Source organism: Vanessa tameamea, chromosome 25, assembly GCF_037043105.1.
Source record: "Vanessa tameamea isolate UH-Manoa-2023 chromosome 25, ilVanTame1 primary haplotype, whole genome shotgun sequence".
Lineage (NCBI taxonomy): Eukaryota > Metazoa > Arthropoda > Insecta > Lepidoptera > Nymphalidae > Vanessa > Vanessa tameamea.
In genome coordinates, this window is record NC_087333.1 from 158,574 (window position 1) to 175,553 (window position 16,980).

At 33.4% G+C, this 16,980-nt stretch overlaps 1 protein-coding gene across 2 annotated transcripts in view; it reads left to right on the top strand.

Moving 5' to 3' along the window:
- The window catches only part of LOC113399525 (uncharacterized protein), a 463,929-nt gene that overhangs the window by 14,925 nt on the left and 432,024 nt on the right, over window positions 1-16,980 (top strand). The window contains exon 1 of one of the 2 annotated variants that reach the window (XM_064218925.1): window positions 3,905-4,096. The exons of the other annotated variant lie outside the window; for it this stretch is intronic. Coding sequence (XP_064074995.1) covers window positions 3,971-4,096 — 126 coding nt within the window. The 5' untranslated portion in view covers window positions 3,905-3,970. Of the gene's footprint in view, window positions 1-3,904; window positions 4,097-16,980 lie in introns of those variants that run through there. 2 annotated transcript variants of the gene reach the window in all.

Sequence of the window (16,980 nt, forward strand, 5' to 3'; positions counted from 1 at the left end):
CTTAAAAATACGTTACGTCGCCAAAATGACGTATGAGAATGTTGTCTCCTATGCGTATACATATGGACATAAAATTGATAATTCCTTTTTAATTCATTGATATCATATAAAGTTTATTACGCTGTTTCTTTGATAACAATATAACGTTACTTAAAACATTACGTTCAAGAGAAATGTATACAAGCTTCTATGCAGTATAAAATTGCGAATTCCAACACTTTTGTAACATATTATAAAGGAAACTAAGAATAAATTCATTTAGTAACTTACTATGCATAATAGTACCATTTGTAATTATAACAGGATTACATGCAGGCGATGTTCAATTCAGTTTTCATTGCACGTGCATAGTAGATTTTTACATGAAATCCTTGACGTTTAAATCTCACCGAAAACATAATATAGAATATTTGATATTTTATTTCCTCAGATTAAATATGAAAAAGTTGCGAATGTACTTTAGTACATCATTCATTTAAATACTTTATTTAGCCTTCATGTAAAGTTAGTCAAATAATATCGTAGAACAGAACAAATTAAAGCGTTACAAAGATTTTAGAGTTATACAATTATACAAAGGTCATATCACTTCTTTGTAAGTTATATACAAATGCAAATTAACCACATTCGAGTGATAGTTCTATATGATTGCCAGGGACTATACAATGTTAGTAATATTCACCTGTGACGAACACGTAGCCGTCTGTCGTACACACACTATATTTATCAATATATACGTCGGTTTCATCCGAATAGCTTTTCCAGAACTTTAATACACTCTAACTCACTACTTATTATAGCTTAACTTTTATAGCTGATATTCAGATTATGGGCTATAGAAACTTGCTCTGAAATTTTAGTTCTCCACTCGTTTTGTTTGCGTTTTTAAATTAATATTAATTAGTTAATGAAAGCAAGAATACTAAAATATGCTAGATACTAACTGATTGAAAATTGTCCTTAATGTAAGTTTGGTCTGTCTGCTAGTGAGTTTATTAAACAGCAGAGTTTTGGATATAAATTTTGAAATGAAAATTACACCGACTAGTTCTTAGTATATCAACAAAATAATAAAGCTTCCAGTTGGCATTTGATACCTCCCATTTGATGCAACTTAAACAATAGCGCTCGTTTGTAATAACGGATATTAGTTTACGCATTTATTTTCTGCCAAATAGTTGTGTAGTTTGAAGGCTGAGTGAGCAAGTGTAATAACAGGCACAAGGGATATTTGATTTGACATCGGTGATTAGCGTTGAAGGATAAATAAAAACATTTCCAAAAGTACGAGTGTAGGTGAAGGTCACCACTTATCATCAGGTGGAAGATTTGCTTCACTGCCTCAAATTGCCATAGAATATTGAAAACAGCTCAAACATTTACTTCAATTTTTTTGGACAAGTCAAAATAAAGACACTTCTAAGTTTTCCTAAGTTTCGTAAATTGGCGATTCTATTACAATTTTATATAAAGCCAACATTCAGTTGTATTTTGTTAAATGACATAATTAACAATATATCGCCCCCCTCCACAAATTCCCTCGTACTAATTAACATGCGGTAATGTTGATTGACCCCTTAAAAGTACTGGAGCGTGGTCTTGAGTGCTTCTGCTCTGATGGATCTGTTTAGAGAGGGCTATTTAAAATATGTTAAAGGGATTAATTGGGATTAATTTTTGCTTTATTAATTAAAATACATAATCTGCCTCACAGTTCTATATTTTGTCTTTGGGTTTGGTGTATGTTTCAACCACTCAACACGTATTCTACCGCCATACAGGAATCCTAAGTATTGTTGTGTTCCGTTAGAAAAATGAGTGAGCCAATGTAAATACGGGCACTACGTAAGGAAGGCTCATGATAACCATTTATTAGGCGGTTCATTTGCCAGTCACACAATTTAAAACTACAATTCAAGATTATTCCAAACTAACTGAGCTGCGCCGATTTATTCGAGTTAAATACGTGATAAAGACCAAACAATAAAAAAAAAATATACGTAAGCTTTAAGTTCTTATTACTTACAATAGATTGGATTAATTTTCATAAAATAAAGATAAAACGATACCTCAGAACATACCTGATACCTTCATAACAGTTAAATTATTTACTTACGAACAAAGATACAATTTTTGTTTGGCTTTGGTAACTTGGAATGATTACATAAACTTTAAATATAATCTATATTAATGTGCTATGTTTTTGTTTAAATAACCGACATATATAACTAATAGAAGTTTATCCGTATGTTCAAGTGACAATGTAATTTTGAATGAGAATAAAGTTTTTAAGCGTTAAACAGTACTTCATCATTCCAGTCCTGTCCAGTTTTTACCACATTATAGATAACTTCGTAATAGAAAACTCGCTAACTTAGAAAGACACGATTCGTAAACGGATAAAGTTTATTGAATAATCATTTAATTACGAACAAACTATATTTATAGTTAGATAATGGCGATGAATTAATGATACATCAAATTATAATAATAATAAAAATAAGCAAAAATATTAAATACTAGATGGAAGCCTGGCGTCGCTTGGATAATATAAATACAATTAAACAAATATAAATATACGAATTACCGTTACCTTGCAAGAAATTATTATTTGGACGCACGCGTGAACGTCAAATATGGCCCATTGAAGTGTCATGTCATTGAATTTAATGGACTTAAAATCGAAATGTCTCGATTATCTTGCGAATATATGTTATCGACTAAAAATAACTGTGGATAGGTTTCTTTCGGGTCTATCGTAGACCTGCGCAAAAATTTTAATGTATCAATATTAAACTCTTAAACTCGAATATTTAATCTGATATTTTGTGTCAAGCATCCATATCAGGTAAAAGATTAAAAAATTAACTTTGTCAAGATTAAGTTGAATCGCAATATTAAAATTTTGAATAATCACATAAAAGTATATAATTTTAAACACATTGTTTCCATGACATCATATAAGTGCTAGATAAAATATTATATCATTTACTATGGACCAAATCTTTTCATTCCAAAATATGTACACTAACTGAAGTAATATAAATATCACGTACGACAGTCAAGACTGAAACGGGATCAACGAGGCAGATTGAAGCGGAGATAAGGAAGGAAACGGACGTTTGAGATAAAGACAAGGAAATAATATGTGTTTCATTTAAAATAAACGACCTGGACCCAACCGTTTAGCATTTAAAAGTTAATAGTGATCGAATATATAAACAATAAATTAACATAAACACGCTAAGAACATAGACAGTTCAGAAATAATAGTAGATTGTGTCAGAAAAATATTCAAACATTTCGCATTTTATTTTGTCACTTCCTTGATACTTATGTTCGATACGTCTAAGGTATTAAATGGAAATTGTTTTTGAAAGAAAATGCAGTGACTAATTTCTAGTGATTTAAAAAGTGAATCGTCGAACATTACACATATTTCTATGGACATGACAATTTGAAGATATTATCATTTAAAAATTCCCATTGCTGTAGACATTTGTTTTAGCTAAAAAATAAATGTCTTAATATCTCCTATCATAAATAACTAACTGATAATATATTAAATAAATAAATAGATACATTTTACTTAATCAAATTAGGAAAAGGGAGAGCGGTGGTTTGTATAGCGATGTTATAAATGTTTAAATTCATAAAAAGTTAGTCTAACGTATCGTGTGTTGAAATACTTTATTAGCAATAAAAATATTTAAATCAGTAAATCGAACATTTTCTGTAGGAATACTTATATATCGGAAACCTGTTAAATATTAATAATTAATGGAATTGACAATTTACTAAGTGATATGTGAAAAAACGAATTGACATGCGATACGTTACTTAGATCCAAATGATCGTGAAATTTAAAGTGAGTTGTAAGCGTTTGAAAATTAATAAAACAACGGAAGTACTGCTGGAAATTTAAGAGGACGGGATTTTGTATCAAAGCGTGAAGTGATAAGATTGGAAAATGAATGTGCCGGTGAAGGCAGGCCCGGCGCCAACGGTCGCGGTGGTGCCGGTGCCGGAGAGCGAGATGGACGCGCTGCTGCTCGGCAGGACTGCGGTGAGGACATTTGATCAGTACGTGCGAAATGTATGTATGTTTTCTATTCTTAACGCTTCTCTTGATTTGGCTGTGAAAGCATTTAACGAAAACTTAACAATAATAATTGCTTTTAATATTGCTTCCATTCTATTCCTTTATAAGATCTTAGTTAATATACATAAGAATGAGGACCATGATGCCTTATGCAAAGGTTTTCTCGGGGGCTAGGCTAGTTACTTATCCTTTAAGAAGAAACATATTATTATAACAGCATTCAGTATGACATTTTGTCTGAATTACGAAGATTAGTTTCCACCTCAGTGTTGTAATTATTCAAAAGTAAATTTATAGTTATAGATACAAAACCATCGATCAAAATGTTAGCAATCATTCAATCACACTAAAACATTATTATATTATTTACAGTTATACTGTTAAATGTTATTTTATACAAAACGCAAACATCATAGCTTATTTCGACCATTATGATCACCAAATGGAATAATTGCTCTTCCAAAGTAACTTGTAATAAAGTATCATCATCGCCATGAATGCTTTCAAAGTCCAGACAGCGAAGTCACATTTTCTAGCTCTTACGTTTCTCCCTGTACCAGCGTACTCTTTCTCGCCTGCTATTGTTTTATTTCATAACGCTTTTCATGTTTTAAAATAAATGAATGCCAATGATTTACAAGCTTAACTTTGTAACGTGATTTCACGTTAAACATTTTTGCAATGCTAATGTTTTCGTGTTTCTTGCCTTTGATGTGTTTCGTGTTCACAGTTCACGCTTTATTTGTTTTATTAGGTTAAGATATTTAATTATTTCTTTAATACTGTGTGTATTTTCGTGCAAATAACATACAGTGTGATAAAGTTGTTAATAGGACCGTCGTGTGATACCTACGCATATGTTTTGATATTTTACGGTTTGATGGATGATTAAGTCGGTGTTAATCTAACACAAAGGGATATACGATATCTTAGACATATTGGTCGGTAGTATATTATGATAGAACATGGTGCATAGTTCTCGCAGTGCCAGTGTCTATGAGCAGAGGTGATCACTTTCTACCGGGTGGTCGATTTGCTCGTCTGCCATCCTAAAACGAAAAAAAATATTTAAGCCAGTTAAGTTTTACTTGTACTCCTTTAATTTTATAAACATTACATGACATTAGAGTGTAGTGTGTCATTATTATAATAATTAGGTACAATCATATTTACTGCCTTATGGAGTAGCGTCCCACAGAGCTTTAAGGTGCTATTTATCGATTGTCCAATTAATGTTCTGTATTTTATTATCAGACGTTAGAGTTGAATATATTTGCTATAAAGCGATCACGGGTTCTCGGTAAAATTGATAGTAATTGTCATGTTATATGATTTTAAATTTGCATCACAATGAAATTGATCTCTCATCCCTCGGGTATCGCTTCGTTATCGAATAACTACTGCTACGACCGGTTGGCAATTTAAACAACGCATAGTCTTTAATAAATTATTCGCGTATATCAAATAGCAATAAATACCACTTTCTAAAATCAAACTGCGGACGGTTTTCAAAACAATAAATAATATTCAATATACATCAGTGAAATTTACACATAGAATAAATTCCAGGAAGATATAGGGAGGTGGCCTTATTGCGATCATTTTTACGTAAGTTTTTGGTAAAGTATAGAACCTTAATCTGTTAAGCTACAGTCGTATGTACAGCTATATATATTAATAAATGTTTATCATCTATTCTTAAACAATTCACCCAATAGTATTGAACATTTAGTGGGTTCTGCTCACGCCCAAGGAGGCTCCTAGTTCAAAAAATACCTTTTGTACTTCTTCTTCTACCCCAACCAGGTTTATCAGGGGATTAATAGAGTTCGCCTTCGCTTGACTGATAACAATGAAAGTGGGGACGTATAATATGTATCTGTTTTTTATTAAATACAGTTTTAATACATTTTGTTGTAACTTTAAATGTACATCACATCAACTTTTAAACCGTTCAGTTCAACCTATCGCCGTGACAATGGATACCTATGTACATCATCTTTACTTATAAATGCGGAAGTACTTCTGTCTGTTTGCCTGTTAGGCTTTCAAGGATAAACCACTGAATTGAAGTAATTTGGTATGTAACAAACTTGGACCCCAAGGAATTTCAAGCGGTCGAAGTCACGGATTCTTCTAGAACATAATATATACACAGACAGGACATTCTCTGCCGGCTATTTATAAAAATAAAATCTTATTAATAGATATTCTATCGCCAAGCAGCAGTACTTAGTATTGTTGTGTTCCAGTTTGAAGGGTGAGTGAGCCAGTGTAATTACAGGCACAAGGGATATAACATCTTATTTCCCAAGGTTGGTGGGGGCGCATTGGTGATGTAAAGAATGGTTAATATTTCTTACAGCGCCATTTTCTATGGGCGGTGGTGACCACTTAGCACCAGGTGGCCCATTTGCTCGTCCGCATACCGATACCATAATTTATTATAATGAAGAAAACCAGAGAGCAAGATAGAGTTGTTTTATTATATTAAGTAAATCAAGTGATAGTAAGCAGCTTACTTCAAGACGAAGTTGAAGAGACTTCCACAAAGGAATAGCTTGAACAGTAAAGGAATTGGCTTAGGTATTGTCTAAGAGGGAATTCGTTTCAAAGCGAAGAGCATGACCATGAAGGAACTAAAAAGTGAACCGCGGTCCGAAGTCTTTGTTTATAAAGCATTTTTAAGCGATGTATGTATGTAACATTGTTAGAATTGAATAGTATTTGATGATGATCCATTTAGGCTTCCAAGCACGTGTTCTTATTTTCGTAAGTGTATGTTTGTATGTTTTCCCACGAATGTCTCGAAAACTAAAAATCGTATCGAGATGATCAACCTCAAAAAAATTGTCTACGTGTGTACTGAATTAGGTATACTTTAGAAAAATCCGTTTTTGAAGTTTGTTTGCCTTTCGGTAAGTCCTAAAAATATATATTTTTTTAAAATTTAGTTTACTAGCCGATTCTAATTTTGAATTTGGTTTAATTTTTTTTACAAATTATTTTTATTTACAGTATCAGATTGATGTTGGTACGACGCTTGTATGGGGTCGTTTTAAAACTTTACATTTCGTTATATTCAACACTATTCTTTCAAACATAAAGCGCAGGTACTATTTGTATTGTTTATGGAAGCCTTATTGTAGTCTCGTGACGTATTATGAGAATACCATAACGCCGTAACGTTTCGTGCAAATATTATTTTGTTAATTAAGAGACCGTCAACAGAAATAATGTTTATTTACATAACGTATTCTGCCTTCATTTATCTACATAATATACTACTAAAAAAAAAAATATTATATATAAGATTTAAAGTTGATACTGATCATCATAAGGTTGGAACATTGATTTATATAGCGTTTTTATTCGATCGCCATAAAAATTTATACTAATATTATAAAACTGAAGAGTTTGTTTGTTTGATTTAACGCGCTAATCTCAGGAGCTACTATTCATATTAGAAAAATTCTATCAGCTTTAGATAGATTTATCGAGAAAGGCTTTAGATTATATATCATCCCATTACGACCAATAAGAGCGGAGTGTCAATGAAAAATGTTGCAAAATGGGGGAAAGTTATTCCTTTTGAGAGCTTCCGTCGCGTACGCTGCGTTTACGTTTGAAGTTTCGCAAAAGTTCGAAATAAAACTAGTTTGGTTTTTTAGTTTGCTCACTAGAACCTTTTTTATGGTATTTTTTTTTATAAAACAAAATAATGTTTGTCTTGAGGTTTTATAAACATAACATTAATTGATTACATCATTTGATTTCAACAAATATTTTAGGAGCTATCATAGGAGCAACAAAATAATGATCAAGTACTAATTAATTATGGGTCCCTACATAATACGATTAAAGGTTTGTTATTTAAACTCTTATGATAATAGTCACTTTATTATATGTATTTATACTTTACAAATCTTTTCTACTTCTACTTGAACGAAGTCGCGGACAAAAGCTAGTTTATATGTAAATGGAAGCATTTGAAACAGGCAAACATTTTCATTGACAGCATCAGAGGCAGGACGCCTACCGGGTTTTGCTTATTCCATAAAATTTTACTGGGAGATTCGGTTGCTTTAAAAATTAAATCTATTTGGATAGTATATTGAACTGGTTAGTATAGCATTTTGAGAAAGACTGCTAATGCTGTATCAGATAGAATTCCAAATGCAGGTTCAATTATGATTGAACTTCGTGTACAAGGAAGTTCGTTTAATCAACAATTAATAAAGGCTTATTAAACACATATTAAGTGGAAAATCAGACGTTCCTGCATGCGTTTCAACTCACCACTCATCATCGCTGGGTCACCTCGACTGACAGGCACGTGTAAAATCAAAAAGTCAAAATGAAAATAATATAATTATCGCCCTATTTTCGCCTTTTTACTATATGTAAAGCTACCACCGGTTCGGAATGTAGATTCTACCGAGAAGAACCGGCAATAAATTAGCAATAAAACAGTAGTTACTCGTACAATCTTTCAATTAAATACAATCATAGTATAAAATTACATGTATGACATTTTGACATGACATTACATCCTGAATGCACATCAACGAATATAATATCAAAATTATTCTATCATTCAATATAACAGTATAATTATTCTTAAAAAAAAAAACCATGACTTTAATTACTTTAATTTAGTGATAAATAAATGTAAAATGTTCTGTGTTTTTTTTTTATTTAATATTGTTTAATTCAAAATCGCGATAGCAATGAAATTAATATAACAATTACAATGCAAGTAGAGACGTGTTAATCTCCCCTCGAATCAACCGACCCAAGCGTTCATGTGATGTACTAATCTGCATCTGGGTTATTTCAAACATCTCTTATCATCTTTGCTGCTACGTTACATCATAAAACTATAGGAATATCTAATTGAGAATGAAAATAATGTATCTATTCTAACCTGTAAAATTAATTAGTTTGAACGCTAATTATCATTAAATGACATTTTCGTATTTTATTGTTAAGTATATCTCAGTTGATTCTTAATACGCTGACGGGTTGAGATGGTGTGGAATGGAGTTACAGTCCCTTTGTCCAGGGATTAAAAGATAGGACGTGACCTTGGGGCCGAGGACGCGTGAGGTGGGTGTGGACACGTTTCCTATTTCAGACGGCTCTGAGGAAGACGACACGCTCCCAGAGCCTTTCCAATCCGTGCCGAGGACGCCCATCGTAGTATTTTTAGTTAGTGGATACGAATCCCACATAATCCCAGGGATCCGGGTACCTTTGTGAATGCTTCCACTGCTTGAAAAAAAAAGTTAAGAGTTTAATGGAGCCACCCAATGCATATATTGCGTTGAACCGTAACAGACGGTTTGAGTATGAAAATGAATGAATGAATGAAAATGTTGTATTGTATCATTATATGTACATATATGCTAAACTAATTCCGCAGGCACGATCCGTTTGTGTTTGATGTATTTTTTTAAAAGATATATCAGACTGTCATATGTATATCGTCGCTATACAGTGAATAAAGAACTTACATATAAAAAGTATATGTTGATTTTCGTGTTTCTCTTAAATAATGATGATTATTATAATTATGATCGAACTTCGCGTACAGGTATGCCCGTTTAACCACCAATTAATAAAGACTTATTAATTTCGACGATATTCACCATAATTTGGAATGGCGTGCGATCGCGACGCTCAACGTGATTATACAGAGCGGTAGGTATAGTCTACATTCCGAAGCGCCGCGACGCTTTAAGCGTCTATTTGAATAAAGAATATTTTAAATTTGTTTTTTTTTTTAAATCTAACAAAATATGCCAGTCCGACCGGACGCGTAAATATTGAGCCGCACGTGACCGAACGTAACAGCAGCAGAAAATATGTAGATCGTTTCAACTGATGTTTCAGGTATTATGACGTGTTTGCGTTTTCGCATACAAATGTAATGTCGGCTTCATAGTGAACTTAGCGGAAATGTGTTTCAAACTTTCTTTGCTTCATGCAAGGCAAATTCATAAATGTGTAGTAATTAATGTTGGGTAACTCGAGTGCGGTGTGAGCGACGTGAATGTTTAACTGTATGACCTTCAATGGGATCCCGTTGGAATGAAATGTTTGCAGCGGAAAGCAGCTAAATTAGCTGTTTATAGAAATTACCGGAAGCTTTAATCTTCATGCAATAAATATAACTACTGGAAACTTAACATATTCTTTATTAAATTGGTGGAAAGCTTTGATTAAGCCAGTTATTTAGCCAACTTAAAAGTCCTTGTAAGAATTTACTTAAGTAATGAAAATTATATTTTTAATTTAATGGTGAATTTACGTTATTATTACAGCAACAGACGCCCATAGACAATGCCACTGTAGAAAATAATGGGTTATGAGTAAATATATCGCGAAGAAAGTCGCGGGAAACGGTCAAGTACAACTTTATAAGACTGTCATAAATGTATATTGCATCATCAAAAATAAAAATGTTCAATGAAGTTCCAATGACAAAATGTCGCGAACTAGACATTTAAGCAAAAAGCTTAGATAACAAATTTCAACAACATGGTAACGCGAAGGAAAATTAATTACTTCGTTAGAGATCCGCACGTGGTTTTAGCTTCTAGAACAGACAGCGGGATTGCTTTAGACGTGTCTAAAACATGTTTTAACACAAAGCCTATTACAGATAGATGATAATAAAAACACTGGCCTTATGAAATAATATTTCCATAATTTATTTCTACATTTTTTTTTTAGATAGGATGGACAGACAAACAGACAGGCAAACGAATTAAACAGTTAAAATATGTCAAAATCAGAGTTCTGTATGTAAAATCCTTTTTACAGACCTTCTTCACGTGGTTGTAGGGTTTTGCGCAAGCCCGCCTCAGTACGTATACGATTTTATAAGAAAATGTGATACTCATAGCATCGGTACAAGGAACAAACATAAACTTGTTAATCCTGTTACTCGACTGCATAGAGTCAGTAACTCTTTTGTTGGACAATGTATACGGTTCTACAAAAGGGCCCCAGAAAGCGTTCAAAATGCCTCTGTTGCCAAATTAAAAAAAAAATGGTTAAGGAACGTTTGTGTGCGAAAGGTTATTATACAATTGGTGAGTTTATGATTGATGGCACACCTTTGGAATAAAACGATCGCCTCCTGGCTCTTTCTTTTCATGTTGAATATATGTAAATATAAAATTGTCAAAAAAAAACAGACCCGCTGAGTTTCTTTCGCCGGTTCTTCTCAAGTTAGGGTATTTTATTTTCCGAACCGGTGGTAGTGTTTAATTTGACGATCAATAAGTAAGTGTATGCTCAATGCTTCTATATTGAGTAAAGGAGTTTGAGTTTGAGTTTTGAATAGTAGATGGTCTGTTAGAATAATTTATACTGACGTCTTTCTAATCAATTTTGGTCAAGGCGGCCTCTCAGACAGATTAATCAACTGTGCAGGACATATTATTTTTGTGCAAGCAAATATGCACTCTAATAATTTAATGAGACGGCCAATCGGATACAAACGCGAAGAATTCAAGCGCAGGCTTTTAGAAAAGAGTTCAAGGTTTTGATGTTTTCCAAGGCACGGGAGTGCAAGCACAGCCAACTTCCAAACTCTGGGCTACTACTGAAGATTCTTCAACCGAAAAATTTAATAAGTAATAATGGCCTGACGCGGGATTTTATCCTAGGAACTTGGTATTCACAACTTTAAGAACGACCTACTAATAACTAGACCAACGAGGCAGAAAATCCAAAATTAGACAACACTGTTATAAAGCCACGATTTGACATAGAAACCAGTAAAACCATGAGAGTGTAATCACCATACTCCGTATGCTAATACGAAGGCTAATTGCAGCATCAGTGTGTTAGAGCTTTGGCCCTGTAATCAAGACCTAGGGGAGGAGAAATTAAATTAGATTCATGTACGCAGTAGCCTTAAGCTAAGTTTACACTATTCAATTATTAATGCTATGTATACACGTAGGGCTAATCATCTCAAATTTAAAAAGATTAGCTCTAATTAGTTTGTTCTTTATATGTAACTAGTTTTCTGCGGCTAACCTAACACGTGGAGATAGGTTAGGTTAGTTAGCTTAGTGGTTAAGCTGTGAAACTGTAACACACATACAGATAGACAAACAGAATTACTTTCGCTTCTATAATTATAATATTAGAATAGCTTTATTGAAATAAGAAATATGTTTTGTGTTATGTAAACATAGATACAACCTTTAGAAGTTTTGAAAAAAAAGGAAATGGTCTGTGAAAGCCTTTCCGAGTAGATATCACTCACTAGTCAGTAATATTTACCGGCTGCCTAGTAAGTCTTATAAAGCTACAGATCCGGAAGTGCTAGATTCTAACTTCGGAACAGTTCAAGAAAGAGGTTTTTGACATCTTCTGTCAATAAATTCATATCAATAGCCCAAAGGTTGGATGTTCATAGTGGCAGTTTATGCATCTATGCTACCGCCTGGGTAGGTACCACCTACCCGTCACATATTCTATCACCAAAAAGCAATACCTAGTATTGTTATGTTGCGGTTTGAAGGGTGACTAAGCTAGTGTAACTACATGCAAAAGGGACATAGTATCTCAGCACCCAAAGTTGATGGCGCATTCGCAATGCAGGGCTCAGTTAATAATTCTTATAGCACCAATATTTATGAGCAGTGGTGACTTCCCAACATCAGGTGGCACATCTGCCCTTCCGCCAACCTATGACATAAAAAACTATAATTATCTTATTTAGAATTCTAGTAAAATGAGAGAATAGCAGTTGCGAACGAAATCGGTTGTGGCGAAAGAACAATCTCGAAAAATATTATTATTCTTGGATAATATCTAATTGAGTATAATCGAGGGTGCAAGGCACAGACGATTGCGTACTTATAACAATAAGTAAGTTTTAGTAATGATGATAATGAAGAAGAGTACGAATAATGACTAAGATATAAATAAGTTTAACTCATGACCTCCTTTAACTCCAAAGTTGGGTAGATCGAGTATAATTATTTGTATTTACCGTGAGGTCAGGTGTATAATAATAATCATCTCATTAAGCAATTTAATATTCTCAGGATGTAATCTGTGCCTTAAAGTGCTTATTTCTTGTTAACGTGTAATTGCGTTTTTGAGGGTTCTTGGTACATGAATTTACTGAAATGTCGTGAACTAAATTTACTAAAATAATTGATAAATTATTATTTTTGGTATCAGTTTAAATAGGTACTTACTATAAATCGAGTGAGTATTTGTTAATATTATCTCGTTGACGTATTTTATCGATACTTTATAAATAACTACTATTCAAATCAAATCAAATTTCTTCATTCAATCAATTGAGTATCAAATTAAAAACTAACACCGAAAGGAACATTCGATAGATTTTATTTCCTTAATAATAAGACTTTAATACCTATATGTACTGATATAGACACAAATTGATTTCAACGTGGGGGAAGATGGGGCAGAGAAAGTTAATATTAAAAATGAGTACCGGTTACACGTGTAGCCGATGCCTTACAAGCTCTAATGACGTATGAGCTCGTTACATTAGAGACTAAATATAATATCATTTATAATAAGTAATATATTTAAACGAATCATATCATCAAGTAATGTCATCCATACACATAGTGTCTGTTTTTACTTATAAAAAAAAATCTAAAAAAATATCTTACCTCGAAAACGGCTGGATCGATTTTGACCGACCGATAACAACGGCGGGACTATCATTGTACTCAGATTTTGTGAGTAGTTATTTAGGTTTTACTGTTATTTTAGAAAAAATAATTTTGGTTCCGCGCAATAAAATTGTTAACATTATTGTAAATATGAGAAGGACAAAGGGTATTTTTTAGTCTAACTCCTGAAGACTAACCCAATTAAATTGTGCACCAATTAATATACTACATCTCTTTCCTGCTGTTTACAATTGTATCAACTTTAAAAGTAAAGCAAATAACTGAGATCATTCGCTTGCTAATATTCTACTTACTAGGGATCGGCAGATGGTATAAGCTGCATGTAGGGTGCTTGACAAGCCTTTCGATCGGCCTAACGCCCCCCCTCCTCGAGATTGCCTTTGTTAGTGTATTGATACCCCACCGAATGTTTGAATTCCACTTAAAACATTATCGAACCATCTGTTCTAAGATGTTATAAAATACGAGCATATATTTGATCATATTCTCTAATATTCATCAATTATACTTACTTTTTTTTTCGAATGGTCAGTAGCTGTTGGCCAGAGTGGCCTGTACAGTGGGGGAGTCGTGGTGGACTCTGCCGGAGATACTTACAAAGATTAAACCACATGATTCATTAAATTCAAAATATTATGTTCTTTTTATATTTGTAATTATTATTATTTTATATTCTATTTATTTTTAATTTTTTTTTAAAATATAAGTTTTATTTAAATTTTCAGTAGATTTCAATTTACTAGTGGCAGTAGTAGTAAAACGGCACGTTGCTGCTTCTTTGGGGTATCAGAGTGAGACTAATTAAGCGTGTGACACATATTATACGTGTCTGTTTGTTTGTTGTAAACACCCGCTTACTCCTTATTCCCTCAATATTAATGAAGTTAATTTTGAATTAATTAGAATTGAAATGAGTTTGAGCTACTTTTAAATTCAAATTCTTGTCCTTTGAGTTACATTTCTTTTATAGACAATTACTCGAAGTTACCGACGCTGTTAACGACAACCTCCTTAACTCTCTTTCTTGACTCTTAACAAAAAACCGGCCAAGGGCGAGTCCGACTCGCTCACGAATGGTTTCGTATTAACTATCTATAAAAACGGCATTAAGCCATGTCTGTTGTATACGAGCCTTCTTAAATATTTATTTTATTCTGATTTTTAGTTTTATTTATTGTTACAGTGGCAACAGAAATACATACATCATCTTTAACAAAAATTAAGTGTCTAAATATCACGGTTCATGAGATACAGCCTGGTGGCAGACGGACAGACGGACGGATGAATAGGGTGGGACCTTATTATTAAGATCCGAATGGGCATGGAACCCTAAAAATGAGGTTACTAATAATATATGATGAATTAATTTATTTTACTAGGACCACAAACAGTAGACACAATTTAGAAATTGATTAAAGTATTTTCTTGTTAATTATTAGTATTTTATATTCTTGTAATAAATTTATTATAAGTAATTTTGTTTTGTTCACAATATAATATATTCATCAGTCGTAGTAAATAGAATATATTGTATTTGAAATGCATGTAATTCGAATCAAAGGCGGATAAACGAAGCATTTACGCCGTTAGAATTTATGCAGTCTGGAATAGCTTCTACAGCGCTGGTGTTGATAAGGATTTAATATGACGTGAGCTGGGTTTATGTGGCTTGTTGTCTGCGTGTGCGAATAGTGTTTCTATGTGAGATTACGAAGATTTTTCAGTAAACATATGCGAACGCACCGATTAATATTCGCAGAAGATAAAAATAAACTTTACTCAAGTAGGCCGTTACGAGTAACGTCACGATAGTATGCGCAAGCGATCCCGTGACGTCTCCCAAAAATACGGAGTGGGTACCGCTGGTTTTTTAGTGGGTATTCCGGCGCCTCCAGCGCCGTCGAGCCCCACATACCCCCCCACAGCATGTGGGGGAAACGCGTTATGCGTTTTCCAGCGTAAAAAAAAAGGCCGTTACGAGTACTTTTGAATCATTCATGAGATTAATTCAGTGAAAGCTACTACAGTTCAGAATATAGATTTAAGCGAGAAGAACTATCAATTCTGCAGTTATTTTCATACAGATAATCCACTTTATAGATAAGTATTTTGTAAGTCTGGGTACAACTCATCACAGTATATTTTATTGCCAAATAAAATACTTGTTATTGTTGGGTTGTACGGGGTGAGTGAGCCAGTGGAAGCGCGGAATTAATTTGCTTATTTAAACTAGGTAGACCCAAAAACGAATTTCACGCTTTTTGCTGCGTATTTTTTTAATCGAATAACATTAAGTTCAATGTATGTAATATGTAATTTGTACATATATATTTTTTTCATTGTCATTTTCGTCTGCCTCGTTTGTCTAGGGGCTCCAGGGTACACTCCTAGGTCTGGCCTGTAAAAGGTTATTGAATTTTTTCAATCAAAATCAATCATAAATTATCAAAATTAGCCTAGAGTCTGTAAGTTCACTCGAGTGCCTCGGAGAGCTAGTAAAGCTGTTGGTTCTACGCCAGCATCTCATCGGATTATGAGAGTGAGGGAATAGGAAATACGTCTGTGTTTGTGGACACACTTGTGCACTATAATATGTCCGACGCAGTTGGCTGGTCTCCCTTTAGACGACCTCCATGGTCGAGTAGTGTGTATACCGGTTTTCATGGGTACGCTACTCCGAGGTCCCGGGTTCGATTCCGAGTCGATGTAGAAAAAGTTCATTAGCTTTCTATGTTGTCTTGGGTCTGTGTATTTGTGGTAACGTCGTTTCTTCTGATTTTCCATAACACAAGTGCTTTAGATACTTACATTGGGATCAGAGTAATGTATGTGATGTTGTCCAATATTTTAATTATTTTATTAGTATTTCCTGAGAAATATATAAACAGGTTGTACCGACTCCATTTCTTCGTTTCTTGTTTCCTTTGAGATTAGCCGCCGTAGCCGAAATTGGTGAGAAGGATATTATACTAATATAGTTAAAATTGCGAACTTTTGTCAAAATACAATCTTAAGATATATTATGTAATAATATTTTGCTATAACCAATGTTGTCACAGACAAAGTGCGCGTGGTATTCGCTAGTCTTTGTGATTTTTAAACAAATTCTAACCTTTGTTTAGGAATAGTTCCCCTTTGCTGGAATGTTAACATCGCACACATATCTAAGAGTTCTTG